At 48.3% G+C, this 23,177-nt stretch overlaps 1 protein-coding gene across 1 annotated transcript in view; it reads left to right on the top strand.

The window, feature by feature from the left end:
- VSIG10L (V-set and immunoglobulin domain containing 10 like) overlaps positions 1 to 23,177 on the top strand; it is a 36,534-nt gene that overhangs the window by 8,458 nt on the left and 4,899 nt on the right. Inside the window, exons 3-10 of the mRNA XM_048501668.1 lie at positions 5,107 to 5,427; positions 6,421 to 6,684; positions 12,105 to 12,392; positions 14,530 to 14,784; positions 16,726 to 17,001; positions 18,727 to 19,014; positions 21,619 to 21,726; positions 22,985 to 23,046. Of these exons, the coding sequence (XP_048357625.1) occupies positions 5,107 to 5,427; positions 6,421 to 6,684; positions 12,105 to 12,392; positions 14,530 to 14,784; positions 16,726 to 17,001; positions 18,727 to 19,014; positions 21,619 to 21,726; positions 22,985 to 23,046 (1,862 nt within the window). The remainder of the gene's footprint in view (positions 1 to 5,106; positions 5,428 to 6,420; positions 6,685 to 12,104; positions 12,393 to 14,529; positions 14,785 to 16,725; positions 17,002 to 18,726; positions 19,015 to 21,618; positions 21,727 to 22,984; positions 23,047 to 23,177) is intronic.

Below are 23,177 nucleotides of genomic sequence, written 5' to 3' on the forward strand. Positions count from 1 at the left end.
TCCCTGGTAAGCCACTGTGAGTAGCATTTTGGGGTCCGTGGTGGGCCACTGTGAGTAGCATTTTGGGGTCCGTGGTGGGCCACTGTGAGTAGCATTTTGGGGTCCCTGGTGGGCCACTGTGAGTAGCATTTTGGGGTCCCTGGTGGGCCACTGTGAGTAGCATTTTGGGGTCACTGTGGGCCACTGTGAGTAGCATTTTGGGGTCCCTGGTAAGCCACTGTGAGTAGCATTTTGGGGTCCGTGGTGGGCCACTGTGAGTAGTATTTTGGGGTCCCTGGTGGGCCACTGTGAGTAGCATTTTGGGGTCCCTGGTAAGCCACTGTGAGTAGCAGAGTGCTGGACTAGATGGACTCTGGTCTGATCCAGCTGGCTTGTTCTTAGGTTCTTATGTTCTTATGTACGCTAAACCAGCACATAAAAAAAAGTGCACTAAAGACTGGTAACGGTCATATTTATTGTTAAATATACGGGTGCCAGATACCAGGTGGGACTTGGGGATCCCCTGGAATTACAGCTCATCTCCAGATTACACAGATCAATCCCCTTGGAGAAAATGGTCCTTGTGGAGGGTGGCCAGCCTCATGGGCATTATATCCCGCTGAGGTCTCGGTCCTCCACAGGCCGTGACCCCAAATCTCCAAGAGTTTCCCAATCTGGCAACTCAAGTTCCAAGCCCTGTTGGGCACAGGGACCTAGCAAATGCGGGGCGAACGATGGATGTTCCTAATTCTCCACTCCTCCCATTCCATTTGGCCAGCCCGTGGCTGACATTTTAGCAACGGACAGTGTCTTGGTGCTTTCGACAGCTCCACAGCAGGCAGAAATCTGGTCAGTTCTGGAAGGAGAAAAGCTTCGGCCCCTTCCACACACGCAAAATAATGCGTTTTCAAACCACTTTCACAACTGTTTGCAAGTGGGTTTTGCCATTCCGCACAGCTTCAAAGAGAACTGAAAGCAGTTTAAAAGTGCATTATTCTGCATGTGCGGAATGAGCCTTCCTTTTTGGATACCTTCCTTAGAAAGCACAGGGCAGCGGGAGGGAAGATGTCCCCCTTGCCTCCATCTCCCACGTCTTCTCAAAGTTGGGCCGAGAAGGCAGGAACCTGGATGCCCGCCCCACCACCCCCTCCTGTTAGATTTATGACCTTCTCCCATCCGTGCCCCACTCTCTTTCCCTGCAGGGAGCCAGCCCATCCATTATGGCCTGTGGTGGCTGCCGGGCTCCCACTGAGCCAATTTTCATCCATCTTCCCTTGTCGGTATCCCCTGCTGCCTCCCGGCTCTTCTCAGTCAGCTCCCGCTAATGCAGCCCTTGGCATGCAGCCGATGCTGTTGTTCGGCTTTTAATTTATAAAGGGCTCAGACCTGTAGGCCTTGCTGGCTGGAGGGTTTGTTATATGGATGGTTTCAAAGAGCCGGAGATGGAAAGGACGGGCCAGGATTAGAACCGGGCGAATAAATCGGAGGGTGTTGCCTCCCCTCCGTCGTGTTGACAGACAATAAAGGGATTTGTGGAAGGAAATGGAGACTAGAATATTGAGATGGGTGGCGCGCTCCCTCGTATATAACGTTATCAGCCCGACTGAGGGGACGGTGACTCATGCTGCCGGCTTTAGACTTCTGAGTTGGGTGCCCCTGCGTGCTTCACAAAAACAAACACCGTGTAGCGTGTGAGTTTTATTCTCTGTCCAGTCGTAGGCGAGTCGAAGGATACGGGCGTAGGACGGTGATATGTTGTTTTATTGCATGCGGGGGACAGAGCCGCAGATACCAAAACTGTGTGAGCGGAAAACATGGCCCTCTCGGGCACTGAATCAGAGGGGATTCTGGGAGCTGGGCCTCGGCATTGCTGGTGAAAGCTAGCCAGGATGAGCCTGGAACAGGAGTCTGCATTTCCAGGAAAGAAAATGGGTCAGCTGCATTTATCACTGGATTTCAAGTGGTGACGAGATGTTCCTGGAGTTCCCGCAAAATACTCTGCCCATCTCCATTACTAGTTGGCACGTCATCCCTTAATTTAATAACTGGTAGATGGTTCAGGGAGGAAGCTGTACTTCATTGGGGCACAGCTTCAAGTACTGGGTAAATGACTGTCTCAAGGGACAAATCCTCCTTTCCCCCTTGGATGAAATCGTGGTGGGATGGAGGGAAAGAGTCCTGCAAATGACGATACAGTAAGAGATCCGCTTAAGGAAGACCGTCTGTAATCCACATGTGCAGCACCATTTTGGAACCAGTCTTCATGGCCACAGGAAGAACAGGAGGAAGTCTGACTAGGGCAGTGGTGGCGAATCTATGGCACGCGTGCCAGAGGTGGCACTTAGAGCCCTCTCTCTGGGCACGCGCGCACAGAGTTCGTCATGTGGGGGGAGCGGAAAATCGCCCCCACACACGCATCTAGGCTGGCCTTGCTTCTGAGTAAACCCTCCTAGGGTCGTGATTCACCCCTTCGAAGCGTTGCTTCATCAAGCTTACTCTCGAGTAACGCGCGCCTCGGAGCAAATTGTTTTGTCGAAACTAAAAACTCAGTATTCAGGTTAAATTGCAATGTTGGCACTTTGCGATAAATAAGTGAGTTTTGGGTTGCAATTTGAGTACTCGGTCTCGAAAAGGTTTGCCATCACTGGACTAGGGCAAGACAGGATGATAGACAGAGGAAAAATGGGTTGCCATGGGTTGCCAGCCTCCCTATGAGGCCTGCAGGTCTCTTGCAGTTACAACTGATCTTCAGACTACAGAGATCGGTTCCCCTAGAGAAAATGGCTGCTTTGGAGGGCGGCCCCTATGACATTTCACCCTGCTGACATCGCTCCCCAAATGCCACCCTCCTCAGGCTTCACCCCCAAATCTCCAGGAATTTTCAGACCTTGAGTTGGCAACCCTACCCCACACGGAGAACTCCAGATGGCCAGAGAAATCTATCTGCCAGGTCCTGCCATCACTCCTGTCAGCCGCAAGCAAGCCAGCAAAACGGGACTGCCAGAAACACCCTGGGATAGGATGGGATCAGGAACCCTGTGAAGATATATCCGATTCCAAGCATTAGCAATATGCCCACATCCTCCGAGCGGCTGCATGAATATTTCACCGCTCCTTTTATGAATTCCCTAGCAAGGTCACTACCTAAGAATTGTTCCTTCCAATGGCTTCCTTCAAATTGGCCTTTATAAGGCTGGCAAATCTAGGCGAGGGTCAGGGAGGGGGCTGCGGGGTGTCGGGGAAGACACCATTCTTCCCAATTTAGCTCTAGTTGGAGCTGTTTCTGCAACTTGTCGATTGCTCCCAGCAAGATCCCATGCCCTGGATTCAGCCCCTGAGTGCTTTCTGCGCGGACTCTGATAACTACTAAGAAAGGACCAAAGAACTGGAGGGGCGAAAGCAGGTTGGGGCGAATACAGGGATGATAAAGGTGCAGTGCCGTTCCCGTGACAGTTTATAGGCTAAAGGCAGCGGCTGGCCATTTTTGTCTGGACGCAGGTAAACATCTGTCAAACCCACCCTGAAGGATTCAACGGAGAAGAGAGAAGAGTGAAGAGGAGTTTGGATTTATATCCCCCCTTTCTCTCCTGCAGGAGACTCAAAGGGGCTTACAATCTCCTTGCCCTTCCCCGCCCCTCACAACAAACACCCTGTGAGGTAGGTGGGGCTGAGAGAGCTCCGAGAAGCTGTGACTAGCCCAAGGTCACCCAGCTGGCGTGTGGGGGAGTGTACAGGCTAATCTGAATTCCCCAGATAAGCCTCCACAGCTCAGGCGGCAGAGCTGGGAATCAAACCCGGTTCCTCCAGATTAGATACACGAGCTCTTAACCTCCTACGCCACTGCTGCTCCCCAGACCTCCTACGCCACTGCTGCTCCCCAGACTCTCCACATCTCTCGAGAGGCCAAAGAGATGAACCCCCTCCCCCCCCTTTAAACGCGTCCTTGCAATTTTTTCTGCACAGATGAATGAAATGTGCAAAGAGCTGGACCGGATACCAAAGGTTGCAGCTGGTCCTGCTCCTCTTTGGCAGGCGCCATTCCGGCAAGCCTTTCCCCTTGTAAAGTTAAATAATTTAACAGACATGTAATTTATTTAAATGCATGCAAATTTAAAACAGCTGTTAGCAAGCTTTGGGAGTGAGTTTTAGTATTATTGTTCATTGCTATATAACATTAATTAGAACTAATTAGAAACTAAGGCTGATGGATGACAATAGATTTTAAGAGGATGAAGGTAAGATGAAAAAGACATCCTTAGGGGGGATTGGGGGACGAGCGGGCTCCCCCCAACTTATTTTTTTTCCCCTCTTCAAACGTGTTTCGCTAGTTTCTGAAGCACTACAGACACCTTCAAAACTGGCGAGGGGAGATGACAATAAGGCAACTGTTGTCATCTCATGCGACGACAGATCCTCCCTTCAGATCTACCCCAAAACTACCCCCATAATTTGAGGGCTGGCTGAACGGGAGAACTGCCAAGCAATGCACTCTTCGCTTAAATTGGCTGCTCAGTTTCAAATGAGATGAAATGGTTGAAATCGGCTGTGAGCAAAAGTTGCAATTTACATTTTTGTAACTTTCGGGGATTTTCCCCCTCCCCGCTTTTTTCGTAACTCACATTAGGAATTTTGAAAAGGATGAAAGAAAGTATTTCATTTGGCCATTTGATGCTAAAAACCTTGGAATAAATACCTCTGTGCAGTGGTGGGATCCAAAAATTTTAGTAACAGGTTCCCATGGTGGTGGGATTCAAACAGTGGCATAGCGCCAATGGGGCTGGGCGGGGCACGACAGGGGCGTGGCCGGGCATTCTGGGGGCAGGGCACTCCTGGGCGGGGCTGTGGCAATGACTGTGGTGCCAATTGACTGTGCCTGCAGGGGCTGATGGGAATTGTAGTCCACAAATATCTGAAGTGCCAGAATTGGACACCTCTGCTCGAGAGTCCACCTTCCAAAGCAGCCATTTCCTCCAAGTGAAGTGATATCTATCATCTGGGGATCAGTTGTAATCTCAGGAGATTTCCACCCACAACCTGCAGGTTAGTCTGATGTAGCCCCGGGGAGCGATGGACAAGACTATCACAGCTCTCTCGATATATCTCCCCCCCCCCTCCTCTTTCCTTTAGCTTCTGCCCTTCCTTCCACCTGTCTGGATAGACTTGCTGGGGACAACGTATCTCTCGCCATCCCGTTCTCTTTACCAGCTCCTGAAATGGTAACCACCATTGCCTGGAAAAAGAATCAAATCAACGTGGCCACAGGATACTTCAGGCCCAATTTCTCAGTCGTGGTTGATTCTGAGTATCTGTCTCGGTTCCACGTGGATCCCATCAGCGGAGGCCTCAATATCACTGCACTGAAGCTCTCTGATTCCGATGTCTACACAGTGGTGGTGGTGCCCGTCGGAAGCGTGGAGTCGAAGGCAGACGTCACGCTCAAGGTGTATGGTGAGCAGATGCTTCTCCCTCCTGAAATGGTTTGGAAAACTGCTAACAAGCTTTGCTGGGGAACCTGCTTAAGGTCATTTTCAATGCAAAAATGTGATGAAATGTAAAACCATCCAAAGTTCGTAAAAATATTAAACACTCTGCTTTAAAAGCCCAGCATTTAAAAACCACTTGAGTTGAGCTTCTATGCCATTTTTTTTACTGCAGCCTTTCAACAGCCACTGTAAAAGATCTCTGGTCTTCTATTCATGTATGCATAGAAGGTAGCAAAAAAATGCTGATTATGTGCACTGCTGCATAGATTTGTTTGCACACCCAACATTCTCCTTAAACCAGTTCTCCAGAATCTGCAGTCTGGTCTAGCCTAGCAACACTTACCCACTCCCAACTTCTCCCTGGACACAGTTTCTTCCCCCTCTTCCAATCTTGGCTGTTGGTTTTCCAGATGATATTGCACACGGTGGACCTCTATTGCACCTCGCGCAATAGCATAAGGAACAGATTGTCACCAGCAGCTAAGCAAGATACAGTGGCAATTTCAAATCTTTCTATCTGCTTTGTGATCAGTCTCCTCAGAGATCCCTAGATGTTGCCAAATTCCTGGCGCTGGCACAACAGATTCGCCACAGATTTTAGTTTATTTATTTATTTATTGTTTTAACTGCTGGAAATGTCTTTTACTTATTTTATTTACTTATTTTAACTTGATTCTCCTCAACCTCTCTGTTGTATTTTAAACTCATGCCAATAAAAGGTTGATGATGATGATGATACAGTGGCAATTCTGATGGCAGCTGAGTGCAAAAGTGACTGGTCAGCTTTGACCTGTAGGCTACAAATTTTGGACTAATGCATGTATGTGTAGGGGAGGGAATTGAGAGGAATGGGTCACCTTGACTAACTGGAGGGGGGGGGGGGACAGTAGTATCCAATGTTCAGAACAGCAATGTGTGGGAAAGGCCCCTGGCCCCATTCTTTTGTGTGTCTTCTTAGAAAAGATACACAGCGTCTCCGTGACCGTGTCACCTACGGAAGTGTTCGAAGGGAACAGGTCAGTGACACTAAACTGTGGCCCGGTCCAAGGATCTGTCACCTGGACCAAGGATGGTCAGACCCTGGGTGAGGACCCCCGATATGTGCTCACCGATGGTTCCCTGAAGATCAGCCATCCTCAGCGTGCCGATGCAGGTAACTACGGCTGCACCATCTCCAACCCTTTCAGTAACGGGACCAGCACGGCTCAACTGACTATCTACTGTGAGTACACATCAGAGACAGATGTTCTTTCTTTTGTTTTCGCATTTAGGTTTCTGGGAATTTCTGTGCCCAAGGTTTGGAGGCGTAGATAACCAATGCATTGAAAGGCTTGACAATAGCCCATTCATCCTACCTTTATTTATCGGACAGTTCCTTATACATCTGTAACCCATTTCTCTTCCATTCTGGAATACGTGAACCTATCTTATGACAAGTCAAGCCGCAGGACTATTAAAGATTGTGCTTTTTTTATTTTATGTTTATACCAAGTTGGGCTCCAGACAGCTTTCAACAATAATATGTCACAGACAGGCATATTCTGTAAGTTTAAGATACAGAATTTGAAATTATAAATAACAATTTAACTTAAAAGGTGGTCTTCTAATTTAAATGCCCACTACTCTCTCTCTCTCTCTCTCTCTCTCTCTCTCTCTCTCTCTCTCTCTCTCTCACTCACTCACTCACTCACTCACTCACTCACTCACTCACTCACTCACTCACTCACTCACTCACTCACTCACTCACTCACTCACTCTGAAGGGTATTGTCCACTTAGATGAGGTTTGCCAACCTCCAAGTGGGAACTGGAGGTCTCCTGGTCTTACAATCTCCTGACTATCTTACCCTATATGATTTCTAAATGTCATGATAATCAATCTTCAGCCAGTGGGCACGCAGGAGGCTCTCCTGCTTACCCATTGAAGGTGGGTATGGTTGCTTTCAAAAGGGCCTGATAAAGAAACAAACCCACCAAAGCCCTCCCCTCTCCCCCCACCCCCAGTAGGTCATTCTGACTGGCGGAGCAGGGGTGCCTTTTGTGCCTGCTGCTCCGCTGGCCTGGCAAAGCCCCCCTGCCTTCCCTCAGCATCCACATTTCACCCTCCCGACACCCCAAGCCACACCTTTTCACCTCCCCCAATCCTCACTTTCCCACCTACCCCAAGCAACACCTTTCCAATCTCTCCCACCGCCAAAGCCACAGACTCAGGACTAGGTAGGTGGAAAGTGTCATGCTGGAAGGGGAAAGCCACTACCGCCCTGGTAAACCCAATTGCAGGGGGAAATGCTTCCTCCCCCCACCCTTTGCAAGGGCCCATTGGCAGGGCCGGAGTGAGGGGGAATGGCACCCAGGGCTTGCTGCGCCCTGTGGCCCCCGCCAGTGCATTGCACACCCCTGTCCCCTTGGCGCTACGCCACTGCCCATTGCATCTCCTGCACAATGGGCTTTGCTGCTGGTAGAGAGATAAATGGAGGGTGGACTCTAAGGCATTGTACTTTGCTGAGGTCTCTCCCCAAAGCCCACCTCCAAAATCTCTAGGAATTTCCTAACCCAGAGCTGGCAACCCTAAGGCCATTTATGCATGCACCACTTACCCTGTGGCTGTTGACTTTTGCACCCTGGCTACCAGATTGCCCTGCTAAAAAGTGTCCTTAGCTGAGCCAATACACTGTTTTGCTTGCCTGCCACTTCCTTGCTTGTTTCATTGTGACCCCCTTTTTGGAACCTTTTAAAGAGTCCATTGCTCCAGAGATAGAGCTTTGACGTTAAAACTGGAAAAAGCTTTCTGATTGCTTTATAATATAACAATGGAACTACTGCCCATCTGCCTCTTCCTTGTTTCTGTTGCCTCTTTCTTTTCTTTCTTTTCTGACTTTCTTTTCTCCTACGTTACTTTGCTGGCAGGATCTGTTGCTCCATCACTAGACTTTTAGCATTAAAGAAAAATGAAAAAAAGCCCTTCTGATCGATTGATCTCAAATGTTGGATCTTGGGCGGGGGAAGGCAGGGAGGAGCGAGAAAACCTGAAAAGAGGTTAATGTGGAGTCTCTGGTTTGTGGCATGGTGAGTTTGGGAGCGGGGAAAACATGTGCATATCTGAGAATCTGATCCGAAGGGAGTGAATGCTCAATGCATGGCAGAACACATGTGCACAAATGGCATAAATCTGTGTCTGGTCAGATCTTGGACAAGAGACTTCCTGCAGGGCTTCTGATGAGGGGAGGGAACTGGGGGAAAAATCAGGGGGCCCAGCTGGTGGGTTGGGGGATGGGGGCTGAAGCCAGCCAAGTGAATGCCTTTCCAATGATTTTCCTTTTGCCACACTTCTGGCTGCCGCCACTAGGGGCATAGGAAAATAGTGCATTGTAGCCAGGACTGCTGAGAGTCCCCCCTGCAAAGATTCCATTTGGGCCCCCTAGAACCCTGATCCAAACCAAGTATCACGAAACAGAACCACCTGGCTGGCTGCTACCAAGCATCTATAATAAAGGGATTCGCATGCCCATCTCTCTACCCATTTGTGGTAGGTATAACTCATCGGGAAATAAAACTAGGAATCTCAAAATGGGCCATCAGCTGCAGGGAGTTCCAGGGCCAAAATCGAAAGAAATTGAAATATCCTGGTTATCCCCAGACGCAGCCCACCCCCCCACCCCCAATGCTACTTGCAATTGAACCTAAGCTTGTGTAGTGGTTGAAGTGTTGGACTAGGACAGTGATGGCGAACCTTTGGCACTCCAGATGTTATGGACTACAATTCCCAGCAGCCCCTGCCAGCATGGCCAATTGGTCCATAACATCTGGAGTGCCAAAGGTTCACCACCACGGGACTAGGATCTGGGAGACCCAGATTTAAATCCCCATTCTGCCATGACTTTGGGCCTCTCACAAACTCTTGGCCTAACCAACCTCACAGGGGTGTTGTGAGGATAAAACAGCGGAAAGGAGAACAGTGTGAGAGGCTTTGGGTCCCCGTTGGGGAGAAAGGAGGCAAATACATAAAGTAAACAAATACATGTCCTGCCTTCTGTTCCTCATTTGTTATCACTAAGGTGGATTAACGTCCTATTATCATGCGTGTACAGAATGGAGGGTGAACTTTAATTGATCATGGGGCAAACTTAATTCTTCCTTCTGTTCATAACATTAACAAAGGTTTGCTGCTGTACTGCCCTTAAATATGTCCTAAGTTGCCCACCAGGATGGATGAGAAGAATCCGAGACTAAAAAATGACAAGGGCTGGGGAGAGATTAGAAGTGGACAGATCATGAAAGCGAGAGAGCAAAATGAAGGCGGAGAGAAGTGTGGGAAAGAGATAGAGAAATGTAGGAAAAGGCAGCAAAAGGTTTTGTTTGTTGCACTTTTTCTTTCTACGCGTGGGCCCCTTTGCAAGCTCTGGCTGTGCTGCAGCTGAGTAGAACGGAAGGAAGAGGGAAACCTTGGCCTGTGGAGATCACTTTGGTAGGACGCTGGATCCTGGCATGGACTGCAGTTTGTCTTGGCTGGTCTTGCCTTTGCTCTGGTGTTGCCTTGACTGACAGTTTTAGCAGGTTCTGAGAATTGAGGCTTTTCCTCCGTGTTGTAGTAAACTTTGCAGAAAGGCCTGAAACAGCTCCTCTTTACGATGCTCTGCCTTCCCTGGATACTGTTCGAAATTTTTTTAAAAATGCATTCCATGAATACATCACAAAGTTGGCTTCAAGGACCCCCCACTGGCAGGGCACAGGAATCCCCCCCTTGGCGGCCCTGGTTGCAGCAAGATAAAACAAGCTTTTCCCTTCTTTTCCTTAATCTCTTTTTCTCTTTTCCACTCTTTTCTCATTCGTCTCTCTCTCCCTCCGCTTAATTTCCCCATTACTCCTCCCACCAAGTCTTGGTATCTTTTTTTCTTATCCCTATCCCGCTTGTCAACAGAATGTACTTAAAAGTAGCATAGTAGCAAATCTTTCTTAGCATTATGGGGAGAGGGGGGGGGGGAAGTAATTTTTCCCCATGGTCTGATGAAGTAGTAAAAGGATGCTCCCCCCACTTTACATGCAGGGTAATGGGACATTCATCTGTTTTAGTGGTTATACACGTAGAACAGAAGTTAGAATTCCCAGTTCAGCCCTTGGGTTGTTATCATTATTATTGTGTTTGTGGAAGCTCTAATAGCCTTTTACTCGGTGACAAATGACATCAACTTTTAAAAGCCATTAAAATTAGATTTATAACAGGGGCCTTGCCTAGTCTTCCTCCCGAAAGGGGGCCCAAAGTAGCATTGTTCTGCTGTCCTCCATTTTTTGCCCACAACAACCTGGTGAGGTAGGCCCAGCTGAGGATGTGTCACCCAGTAACCTGGGAATCTGTCAAAGACACATGTCAGGTGGCTTAAAAACTCTCTTATTGCACGTTGCCTATTGTGAAGATAATCTGGTACAGGATGTTCTAATTCGCTTCATATTCTGCACTGCAGCTTCTATCCTCATTTTGGGGCTGGTGGCCAGTTTTCAAATATATAGCGTTATTTTCTGATAAGCTAATCCAGCCACAAAGATCTTTAGTTTCCATTGCAAATAGCTCGCATAGTGTGTGTGTGTGTGTGTGTGTGTGTGTGTCATGTGGGGCAGGGTATTCCTATGGCTTTCCATTTTGGCCCTAGAACCACGATCATCCTGAAGCTGGTGGCCAATTTTGAATCTACTAGCCTGATTAACTGATGAGCTATGCCTGCCATAAATTGACAAACCGATTCTTTTATGATGATCGTTTCACGGTAACAACCGGTGAAGTGGTTTGATTCGTTCTGATAATTGGTTTAGATCAGGGTCACATGGCGATGCTCAAATGGACAAGGGTCTGGGGCACCATGGTGGTCCCTCAGCACCCCTGATCACACGAGAGCTTTAGATCCACCTGGAGAGCAATAGCTCAGTGGCAGAGGGTCGTGGGTTCAATTCCTGACAACTCCAGTCCAAATGATCAGGTAGCAAGTGGTATGAAGGACCTCTACCAGAGACTCAGGAAAGTTACTACCAGTCGGATTTAGGGTAGCCACCTCTGGACCTTCAGATTTGGGGGGTGGAGCTTGGGGGGAACAAGTCTCTTTCATCTGGAGATCAGTTGTTATTCCAGGTGTTCTCCGCACCCCACCTGGAGGTTGGCAACCTAAATCCAGATCCCCCCATCCCCAGCTGAAACCAGGCAGCCTGATTCCTGAAGTACAAGCCATGGTCTTGAACAAGACCCCCCCTTCCAAACATATGTACGCTGCTTCCCTATTTGCGTTTGCGGCTGGCGGTCCAGGTGGCCGCCAGCAAACACAGTTCAAGAAGGAAAGCCTAACGTCTCTCCGCCGGCGGAAGCAGTCATGCGAACTGGACCGGAGAGAAGCTCTCTGCTTTCCATGCGGCTGGGCGGAACGACAGACCATAAGGGCCGCCTTGCTGCAGCTAAACAACCACTCCATCAAGTTGAATGGCCCCGTTCATCAGCAAGGTCGCAACCTGGATATGGAAAGCCGCACCAAGGAGGTGGAACTCCCAGCAGTTATAGACCAGACAGATAAATTAGCTGTCGTGAGCATATTTTTTTAAAGATGGCAAACAGGTATTTTGCTGGTACTGTACTATATCACAGCAATGTTTCCGTTCCTCCCAGATGGCCCCGACACCCCGAGAATCAACGTCTCCTCGACAGATCCGGATGCTGACAAGGAAAGCTTCGTGCTTGTGAATACCAGTGTGAACCTCACCTGTCTGGCTCCCTCCCAGCCCCCAGCAGAGATCTACTGGAATGTGGCAGATCCGGAGGACAACGTGGTGCCTTCTTCACCAAGTCTTCTGCTCCCCAGCGTGCAGCTGAATCAGGCTGGAACCTATTCATGCTTGGCCATCAACCGGCGCACCAAACTGCAAGTCCGAAGCACCTACCGTCTCACAGTTGCCCGTTAGTTGAATGAGATGGTTGGGTCCTCTGTCCCTTGGGGGTGGTTGAGAGCTCTGTCAAATTGCAGCCGATTTGTAGCAAGTCCTCATAGGGTTTTCCAGATAAGGTGGTTGGTCATTGCTTGACTCTTTTGCGGAGCCTTGAGTTCTGGGGGATGGGAGCTCTGTTCTGTGTGAAACTATTCTACTGCTGCTTCCTGGCTTCGCTTATCTTTCCCGCGCTTAGTGAAGGCCAAATACTTTGGTCAGTAGTACAGCTGTGAAAGTGTATGATGGGCGAGGGATGGGCCTGCTGGTAGCTTTATGTTTGCGACGTCCAGTGGTGGGATCCAAAAAAATTCGTAACAGGTTCCTATGGTGGTGGGATTCAAACTGTGGCCTAGCGCCAATGGGGCTGGGCGGGGCATTCCAGGGGCGTGGCCAGACATTCCGGGGGCGGGGCATTCCTGGGCGGAGCTGTAGCAAGGCCCCACCCCTGCACTGGTCCTTGGGTGGGAAACGAATGCACGCAGGCATAACCTGCCACGCACGCCGGTGCACCTCCTGCTAGACTGCTTCAAGATCTGCGCGCTACTGCTGAGAGGAGGGGAGTAACTAAGGCAAAAATCATGTGGCAAAATCACCAACTAGTAACCCCCTCTCGGCACACACAAATAATTAGTAACCTACTCTCAGGAACCTGTGAGAACCTGCTGGATCCCACCTCTGGCGACGTCTCAGTTGAGATAGCCAGAGACGTCTTGGAATCTGTACGGAACTTATCTTGCCTGCAATGAAGAAATCATTGTTCATCACAACTGTTTCACTTGTCTGGTTCAAGGAGGTTCTGACAGACTCTGGGTTGCTACCCTGGACTTCTTTGGTGGTCTTCCATCCAATACTAAACAAGAATGACCTCTCTTAGCTTCTGAGATGTGATGAGATTAGACTAGCCAGGCCTTGTCTCCACTGGTAGTGGTGGAAAATGTCATCAAGTCTAGCCAACTTATACTGACCCAGTAGGGATTTCAAGGCAAGAGATGTTTACCATGGCTGGTCTCTCTATAGAGACCTTGGACTTCCTTGGTAGCCTCTCATCCAAATATTAGTGAAGGCAAACCTAGTTTAGCTTCCAAGATCAGACTAGCCTGGGCCATCAAAGCCTATCCCTTCTAGGGGGTGCAATTTCAGTTCAAGAGTGTGGTATACGCCAGTGTTGGGCAGATCCGGCATTATAAACCTTATACACGCTCAGCGGTCAGGGGACTGTGGTGCAATGGTTAAGAGAGGTGGGTTCAAATCTGGAAAACTGGGTTCGATTCCCCACTCCTCCACACGAGTGGCAGACCTTAATCTGGTGAACTGGATTTGTTTATCTGCTCTTTCACCTGAAGCCTGCTGAGTGATCCTGGGCTAGTCACAGTTCTGCAGGAACTTTTTCAACCCCACCTACCTCAGAAGGTGTGTGTTGTGGGGAGAGGAAGGGAAAGGAGTTTGTAAGCCCCCTTGAGTCTCTTTGCAGGAGAGAAAGGAGAGGTATAAATCCAAACTCTTCTTTTTCTTTTAATACTGAGGCATACAGGAGCCCAATTTGGATCAGGGCCACGGTGTGTGGGTTGAAAGAGCTGAAGTTTCCTTCTTTCCCATGTTTTCTCAGCCTGAAACGGCCTCGGGTTTGTTGGTGAAATATCACAAGGATCTTGCATCTGATGCACAATGGGAGTTCTGTGCCTTCCGGGTGCATGCCGACCCATTCTTGTTCATGACCACAGTACGTGAAGAAACTAGGGCAGCCAAATAGGGCAGCCAACTCCTGGCTGGGAAATCCCTGGAGATCTTGGAGGTGTTACCGGAGGAGGGTAGGGTTTGGGAGAGATTTCATTAGGTAGAATGCCATAGAGCAGTGGTGGCGAACCTTTGGCACTCCAGATGTTATGGACTACAATTCCCATCAGCCCCTGCCAGCATGGCCAATTGTCCATAACATCTGGAGTGCCAAAGGTTCGCCACCACGGCCATAGAGCCCAACTTCCAAAGTGACCATGTTCTCCAGGTGAACTGCTCTCTAACACCTGGAGATCATGTGTAGTAGCAGCAAATCTCCAACCACCACCTGGAGGTCGGTAAGCTTACTTGTTTCCCCTCTTGTCTTTCCTTAGAACGACCCACTGGATCCCCCCACTGCTCTGTGTCTTCAACAAACAATGGCACTGCTTTGCTTTTTGCTTGTTCCTGGCCTGGGGGCTTCCCCGATCCCCATTTAAGCTTCCTGGGCCTGCCAGTGAATAAGGAGGTCACTTCCTCTCACTTGGAGCACCTGGAGGTCTCTCCCTTCCCAGCTGGGCTCAGCGGCCAGAACATCACTTGCTTGGCGAACCATTTGACCGGTCAGAGGCAATGCAGCATCATTCCAGGTGAGTTCGATGACTGGCTGTACTCCCAGAAATGGCCAGGAGGGGGAGCCTAACGCTGCAGTAGGGCTAAGGGTTACCAACCCCAGTTTAGGAATTACTGGGAAACTGGGGAACTGCAATTTGGGCTGGGGGGGCAGGGGGCAGAGTTTCGGAAGAGGCTTCAGTGGGTAAGTGATGCTGTTGAGCCCACTCTTCAAAGCCGTGGTTTCCAACACAGGGATGGATCTTCATTGTCTGGATAGCAGCTGTAATTCTGGGAGAACTCCGTTTGTTTGTTTATTAGACCTACTATGCCGCCGCCCCCCTTACGGCCTCGGGGAGGTGAACCACATCCATAATACATACAAATAAACAAAAATAATAAACATTTAATAAAAACATACCTGTTACTATGATGGAGTTTATATTCCGATCCCTTTACAACAGTAAGACCTACCACACCGAGGGGACCTTAATTAACATTGGTAACGTTAATAGGAAATGAATGAATGAATGAATGAATGAATGAATGAATGAATGAATGAATGAATGGGAGAGGCCTAGAATGTTAAGTGTAGCTGCCTCAGCAATATGATTGGTGGAACAACTCTATCTTACAGACCCTGCAAAACTTCACTAAGTCTGGCAGGCTCCTGGTCTGCTTGGACAGAGCTGTCCATCAGGTTGGGACTAGGACTGAAAAGGCCTTGACCCTGGTTAAGGCTAGCTGGACATCCTTAGGGCTGGGGATCACCAGAAGATTGGGAATTCACTGATCAGAGCACTCTTTGGAGGACGTACCAGGAGAGACAGTCTGGAGAGATGGCTCTATAGTTAGCGTTGCCAGGTCTGGGTTGGAGGATATCTGAAGATTAGGGGAGCGAAGCCTTGGAAGGCCAGGGTTTGGAAAGGGGAGGGGGGCTCAGCAAAGCATAATGCCATAGAGTCCACCCTTCAAAGTAGGCATATTCTCCAGGACAACTGATCTTTATAGTCTGGAGATCTCTGCGGGAGATCTCTCCAGGTGAGATCTCCCAAAGGCACCTGGTGGGCCACTGCGAGTAGCACAGAGCTGGACTAGATGGACTCTGGTCTGATCCAGCTGACTTGTTCTTATGTTCTTATGTTCTTACCTGGAGGTTGGTGACACAACAGCTTTTATTGTTGAAGGCTTTCACGGCTGGAATCACTGGGTTGTTGTGGGGTTTCCGGGCTGTCTGGCCGTGTTCCAGTAGCATTTTCTCCTGACCTTTCACCTGCATCTGTGGCTGGCGTCTTCAGAGGATCCCAATGATTCTGGCCACAACACCCCAGTTCAGAAAGTTTTGTTGAATTGGGGATGGAGTGGGGGAGGGTGGAATTTGGGGAAGAGAGGGACCTCAGCTGAATATGAGCACTCAGGGGGCCAATTCTCAGCTCAAGTAAAGGTGCTGAGGCAGGAAAGGGAATGGGGTGCGAGGATGCCACTGGGAGCTCTACTGGGGCCAGTGGTTTGCAACAGATTGAATTAGGGCAGAAGGTGGCCAATCTTTGCCAGCATGGCCAATTGGCCATGCTGGCAGGGGCTGATGGGAAGTGTAGTCCATGAACATGGAGGATCATAGGTTGGCCATCCCTAAGTTAGGGTTTCCAGTCCCCCAGTGGCAGCCCTAGCAGGAGACCTGGCCATATGCCGCCAGTCTGCGTGCAGCCTACCTGGCAAGGTTGTTGTGAAGACAGAATGGGGGGAAACCCATTTATCCTTCTCTGACCACATTGGATGTAGAAGGGGGGGAGGGGAGGTAATGGTGTGACACATCAGAATAAAAAAAAAATACAGCCAACCAAGCCATGCCATGCAAAAATGATATTGCAAGATCGCCCAATCAAAAAGTAAACGTGAGACTCAAGTTTAAATTGCGCCACATTTCAGATTTTGCACGCAGCTTTGGTTCATCGACCTGACTTGCTCGCTCTCTGCAGAAGCCCCCTCAGGGGTCTTCCTCTCATTCCAGGCCTCTGAGGACACAAGAAGGATAGTTACCATGGAAATGGATTGCCAGGGCACCTTCAACCCGGCAGAGATTGGTTGGCTTCGGAGTGGGCATCCGCTGGCTTCGGATGGAGACCGCTTTAAGCTCAGCCCTGATGGAACCAGGCTCTCCATCTCGAACTTCACCACCCCGCAGGACCTGGGGAATTACAGTGCCAACTGCACCAACCCACTGGGGTTCCAAGATGCCAACCTCACGCTCATTGGTGAGAACCTCCCTCCAGTGAACTGAGGGATAGGTCTGTTTGCTTACTCCAGTTATGCCCTGCTTTGCTCTCCAGATGGGACTCAAAGCGCCACAGTCCACATTATTCTCATCTCCTTCATGTTGCCTTCACAACCACCCTGTGAGGTAGATTAGGCCACCCAGCGAGCTTCCATGGCAGAGCAGGGATTTGAACCCGGCTCTCCCAGATCCCGGTCTGATGCCTTAAACACTGCCCTATGGACCCCAATGTGCTAGTGCTGTGGCACCTACCAACACCTTTCTTGGTGCCTGCCAAGTGTTATTAGAAAGGGGCGAGCCAGGTAGAGCTTTTGCCCAGCAAGGCTTTTGATTGGCCATTGGAGGTTTGATTGACAGAGTAGATTCTAGAAAACATTGCTTCAACAGCACCTGTGGCCAACCCAAGGATCTTCACTTGTGTGACTGAAGGTAAGCTGCAGCGGCCATTTTGCGGCAGCCATTTTGTGACTGCACCTGCCATGTGGTGTCCATGAACTCAAAAAGGTTGGAAACCCCTGCATGGGGCTGCTAGATCCCCCCAGAGGTGGGGGATCCCTTGCTTTCGAGCCCTTCCCCCAGCATGTTCACCCGGCCAACAACAAACCAGTGGTTCATTGATGTCACTTTTGTAGCTCACTGAAAGTGACATCAGCACATTGATGTCAACATGGGGGCGCTCTGCTTTTTAATTTGCCAAGACACTCTGCAGATGGGCAGAGGCACTGTTTTCCAACCAGCCCCTAGCTGCAGGGACCAACTGATTCGTACCCCAACGACATCTTCTGAAATGACATCCAGACCTAAGCTCCAGTAGGAAAAACGAAAGATTGTGGTTACTAGTTTTAAATAGGACCATTCATCAACATTTGCTGTGTGGACCAGATCTTCCACATTTTCATTGGCCACATAGTCCTGTGGACTTCTCTGCAGCTGCTCTGTAGACCACCAGTGACCCTTGGACTGCTTCCCAAGAATCATTGCTTGGACAGCATTGCTTGTGACGGGACACTAAAGGTTTTTGTTCCTGGTTTCCAAAGTTTCACCTGACAGCCAGTGTGGCTCAGTGTGGCACAGACTAGGATCTGGGGGACCCGAGTTCAAATTCCAACTCTGCTGTGAAACCTTGCTGGGCAACCTTGCGTCAATCATGCACTCTCAACTTTGCCTGACTCACAGGGATGTTGTGCAGATAAAATGAAGGAGAGAACTATGTGAGCCATGTTGGGTCTTTGTATTGTCGAAGGCTTTCACAGCCGGAATCACTTGGGTGCTGTGTGGTTTCCGGGCTGTATGGCCGTGTTCTAGCAGCATTCTCTCCTGACGTTTCACCTGCATCTGTGGCTGGCATCTTCAGAGGCATCTTCACAGATGCATTCCGCTGAAGATGCCAGCCACAGATGCAGGTGAAACGTCAGGAGAGAATGCTGCTAGAACACGGCCATACAGCCCGGAAACCACACAGCACCCATGTTGGGTCTTTATTGGAGAGAAGGATGGGGCATCCTCCCCAGTTGCTGGAACAATGTAAAGGGGATTCATTTAAAACATTTTGAGACTGGAAATAAAACATTGGGGGGTAAAAGGAATGCAGAACTCCATAGAGGAAACATTTTATTTCCTGCCTCAAAATGAATTGTGCAGGGGTGGGGTGGGGAACCCATCAAAGAAGAAGCTCCATGTGACCGACGTTTGTGTTCCTTGGCAGGTCCCACCATCTCAGAGTGGGATCTGTCCCGCGGAACCGAGGCTGGATCTGCGCACATTGCCTGGAAAGTTCCCAGTGGATCTGTAGTCACCGGTTTCCAGATCCAGATGCAGGGGCCTCGACAAGCTCGTTCTGCCTCGCAATGGGAAACAATTCAAGAGCTGGAAGCAACCAACCGGTCCACCACTGTGATGGGGCTGCAATCCCAGTCTTCATATTCCTTTCGGGTGGTGCCCCTCTTGGGATCCCAAGCTGGAAACCCTTCTCAGGTCCTGACCCTACAGCCAGGTATGCTTTGTAGACTCAAAGAAAGAGTGTGTGGGAGAACAGCCATGCAAATGAAGTTACTCAAATCACTGTTCATCTGACCTGTACACATTGGACATATTAGAACAGTGGTGGCGAACCTATGGCATGGGTGCCAGAGGTGTCACTCAGAGCCCTCTCTGTGGGCACGTGCAAAGAGAGTGCCCCCCCCCCCCCAGACATATCTAGGCTGGCCTGGGCCGCTGGGCTCGATTATTAGCATTAAACCTAAGACATTGTAAGCCATCTTGAATTCTGTAAGGGAGAAAGGAAGAGAATAAATGCTTTTTATTTTTAATATAATAATAATAATAATAATAATAATAATAATAATAATAATAATAATAATAATAATAATAATAATAATAATAATAATAATAATAATAATAATAGAAAGAAAGAAAGAAAGAAAGAAAGAAAGAAAGAAAGAAAGAAAGAAAGAAAGAAAGAAAGAAAGAAAGAAAGAAAGAAAGCTTGTGGCAAAGCTAAGACCTAATTCAACGAAACAGGGGGACCAAGGGGCAGAGCCATTGTGTGTTTTGTACACTGCCTTGTGCATTGTACAAGTCAGAGTACTTTTGAAACCAATGCGTAGTTGAGGACATTTAAGTTTGGGCTACGTATTCACTATAATACAGATGCCTCTAGTTTAATTTTTCAGACGCTCACTGAATCTGACTATTTAAATTGGTTAGCACTCATTGATGGTAAAATTAATGCCATTAATATTAATGTGCTTTGTGTTTTCTCTCACTCCGAGACTTTCAAAAGAATAAAAAAATGCACTTTCAATCCACTTTCAATGTACTTTGCAGCTGGATTTTACTGTGCGGAATAGCAAAATCCACTTGCAAACAATTGTGAAAGTGGATTGAAAGTGCATTATTCTGCATGTGCGGAAGGGGCCTTGGGTCGTTTCCGCATGGTATATCCTGGGTTGATCCAGAAAAATATCCCTGTGCAGCCAAGAATTCTGCGTGGTTCCCAGTCCTAAAGTGGGTTTGCCCTGCGATATTTCCCTCCTCCCAGGGTATTCAAAAACCACCAAATTGGTGGTTCTTTTAAAAAAATCCAGGGGTGAGCCTGCTAGAGCCTGCTACTGTGTGAACACCAATCGGGAGCAGGACCTGTTTATTTTTCCCGTCCAGCTGCCTGATCTCCCCTCCTCATTCAAGCTGCCACTCAAAAACAACAGCCAATCAGAACACAGGACACCCGGCATGCTAAGATATGCTTCCAAAGTAAATACAGAAGTTCCGGGCTCGTGCGAAGCAAGCTGGAGTATTTCCTGCTGGTCTTCACTGGATTCCTTCAAAAAATGGGCAACCATGCGAACAGACCCTCTGGGATAAAATATACCCAGGTTTTAAAAAAAAAAAACTGGTGGTACATAGGTATCATTTTGCTGTGCGGAAACGACCTTAGAGTTGGATGCCCAAACTCTGTTTAATGCTACTTTCAAGACTTTGGGTTTAGTGATTTCAATTAAATATGGTCAAGCAGCTGATTATTTTTATCACCTGCAGAATCCAATCCAACTCAGAGCTTTCTCGCTAGCTGGATTTAATGTTATGCCTTCTGTGTTGCTGTAGGGAAGGTTTCATAATGTCCTTCAGGGATGGGTGTTGCTGAGACTAATTCACCTTTTCTTTTACTGTCCTTTTTATGACGTAATCCGTGAGAAAAATATTTACCCCATTTTAATCCGTAGAGCTGGACTTCCTGATATTGTAAAGATATCTTGTTTATTAAACACTTCTGATCCAACCATATGTGAAGACGTAGTTAGTTTCTTGCAAGCAGTAATAGAACTTTATCATGGTATTAATCTGTTTGACTTCTCAGTACAGTTTGTTCCATATTTTTTTTAGTGTTTCCAGGAGTGATTTGATGATTTCCCCCCATTTTTAAAAAAATTGTATTTGTAGCTTTATACCTTAATGTTAAACATGTAAATCCATTTTTGAGATTTCTGTGTTGTTAATATTCATGTGATGCCAATAAAGGCTATGGAATGGAATGGGCAGAACCATTTGTAATCTCAACGTGTACCCAAATCCTGATTAAACAGTTACATAGTGCTGACACCCCATCCCCCAAATTCAGCCTTACACTCCCAACCTGCCGAAAACTGTGGCTAAAGAGCAAAACAAAGCAAAGTCGCAAGATACCTGTGTTGTAAGCTGGAACAAATTTTCAACCATGCATTTATACTACTCACGTTAAGTACCAATTAAGGAACCTTTCCAGTGAGTCTCATGTTCTCCAGAGCACTTTGTAGGGATGACTTCAGTAACTTTATTGCAAGACTGTTCTGCAAGGCTTTCATAGTTTGCAAAGGATTGGAGAGGTGATGGAAAATTTGGGTGCTGTGTGGTTTCCGGGCTGTATGGCTGTGTTCTAGCAGCATTCTCTCAAGGAGAGAATGCTGCTAGAACACGGCCATACAGCCTGGAAACCACACAGCACCCAAGTGATTCCGGCCGTGAAAGCCTTCGACAATACATTGATGGAAAATTGTTTTGTGCTTATGGTAAAACCATTCCTGGAACTCTTGAGTTTTTAATCCTGACTTCCGTTTTGCAGAGCCGCATCTGAGTCCTGGAGCCATTGCTGGAATTGTGATCGGCTCCCTCTTGGGCTTCATTTTGATCCTCGCCCTTCTGATCTTGCTGATCTGCTTTGTTCGCAGAGGTGAGCTGTGCAGGGTCGAGGGATTCTTTTTAGGGTTTGCCAGAGACAACGGTCTTTGCCACAAGCTGATCAGATGAAAAAAGGCTGAGTGGATTGTTTGATTCGAACCAGTCAAAAAGGCTACCAGTGAAACCTGATGTGGGAAACAATCAGTCAGCTCTTTCCAACCAATGTGATTCAAAAGCATGAAAAGATGGCATAGGTCCAGACTGACCCAGAGGTGTGTGGGGGGGGAGGGGGGGATTGCACCCTGGAGAACACCTGCTCTGGGCACACCCCACTACCACAGCGCCCCACTTATCGTAGCCAGCAGGAGCCTTCCACATGCTGCTCCTCAGCCCGACCCAGCCAGGCCGCTCCTTCGACTAGCAGAGGCTCCACTGGCTGAAGGAGCAGCCTGATGGGGGCTGAGGGGAGGAGTGTTTAGGGGGGTGATTCTCTGCCTTCATCTGTACTTTTAAGAGAGGTGAAGTTAGGAGAACCAGGAAACAAAGGCCCAAAGTAAGTGTTCTATGAGTAATGGGCCTCTACCTAGTAATCAGGGGTCTGCAACCTGCGGCTCTCCAGATGTTCATGGACTACAATTCCCATCAGCCTCTGCCAGCATGGCCAATTGTAGTCCATGAACATCTGGAGAGCCGCAGGTTGCAGACCCCTGGTCTAGTTCTACCTACAGTGACCCTGAGCAGTCTCATCATAAAAATTAAGAGGGAACATTGTCTGTTCCTGAACTGGCCAAAATAGTTTTTAGTTTAGTTTACTATGGTCAACTGACCCATGTAAGCAACCATGTACAAATTGCAAACACAAGATCAATTAACTAATTAATAAAATATGTTTTGTAAACTGGTAAAATGAATAGCGTATTAACACAAGAAGTCAGCTTCTGGGGTTATCTGATGTTTAATTTCGAATACCTCTGCCAAAAATTTCGCTATTTCCAGTGTGATCCTGAAGTTCTGGTCTTTTAATGAATCATAAATGCAAACGAACTTCTTAGATTTGTCAGTGGGGAAGATTCGGTTGTTATTGATCCCGATGGTAAAATTTGCAAAGTAAAAGGATGTGTGATAGAGTTTCAGTGTCCTGGAAATTACAGGGACAAAGTCCAAGAGAGAATGGGACACCTGTTTCTAGCAAATAGGAGTTGGTAGGGCACCCAGGTACGTTTTCCTGGTTCATGCTGCATATATCCGGGCACTCAGAGATAGTCAGTTTCTCAATATGAAACTCTAATGTTCTTTTTAATTCCTTGTAGCACGCAACCAGAAAGTCCCTCCCACACCACCGGAGAATCGTCATCATTACCTGTCTCGCCAGGTGAGAATGATTGGGGTATAATCTGAGGGTCTGAGAAGTTGGGAAGTTATTTTTCTGTCTCGAGGAGGAGGTACGGTTAAAAAGACCCACCCCATCCATCTAATTATTTGTTGACTAGCAGGAAAGCCCAT

Source organism: Sphaerodactylus townsendi, linkage group LG06 (genome assembly GCF_021028975.2).
Source record: "Sphaerodactylus townsendi isolate TG3544 linkage group LG06, MPM_Stown_v2.3, whole genome shotgun sequence".
NCBI lineage: Eukaryota > Metazoa > Chordata > Lepidosauria > Squamata > Sphaerodactylidae > Sphaerodactylus > Sphaerodactylus townsendi.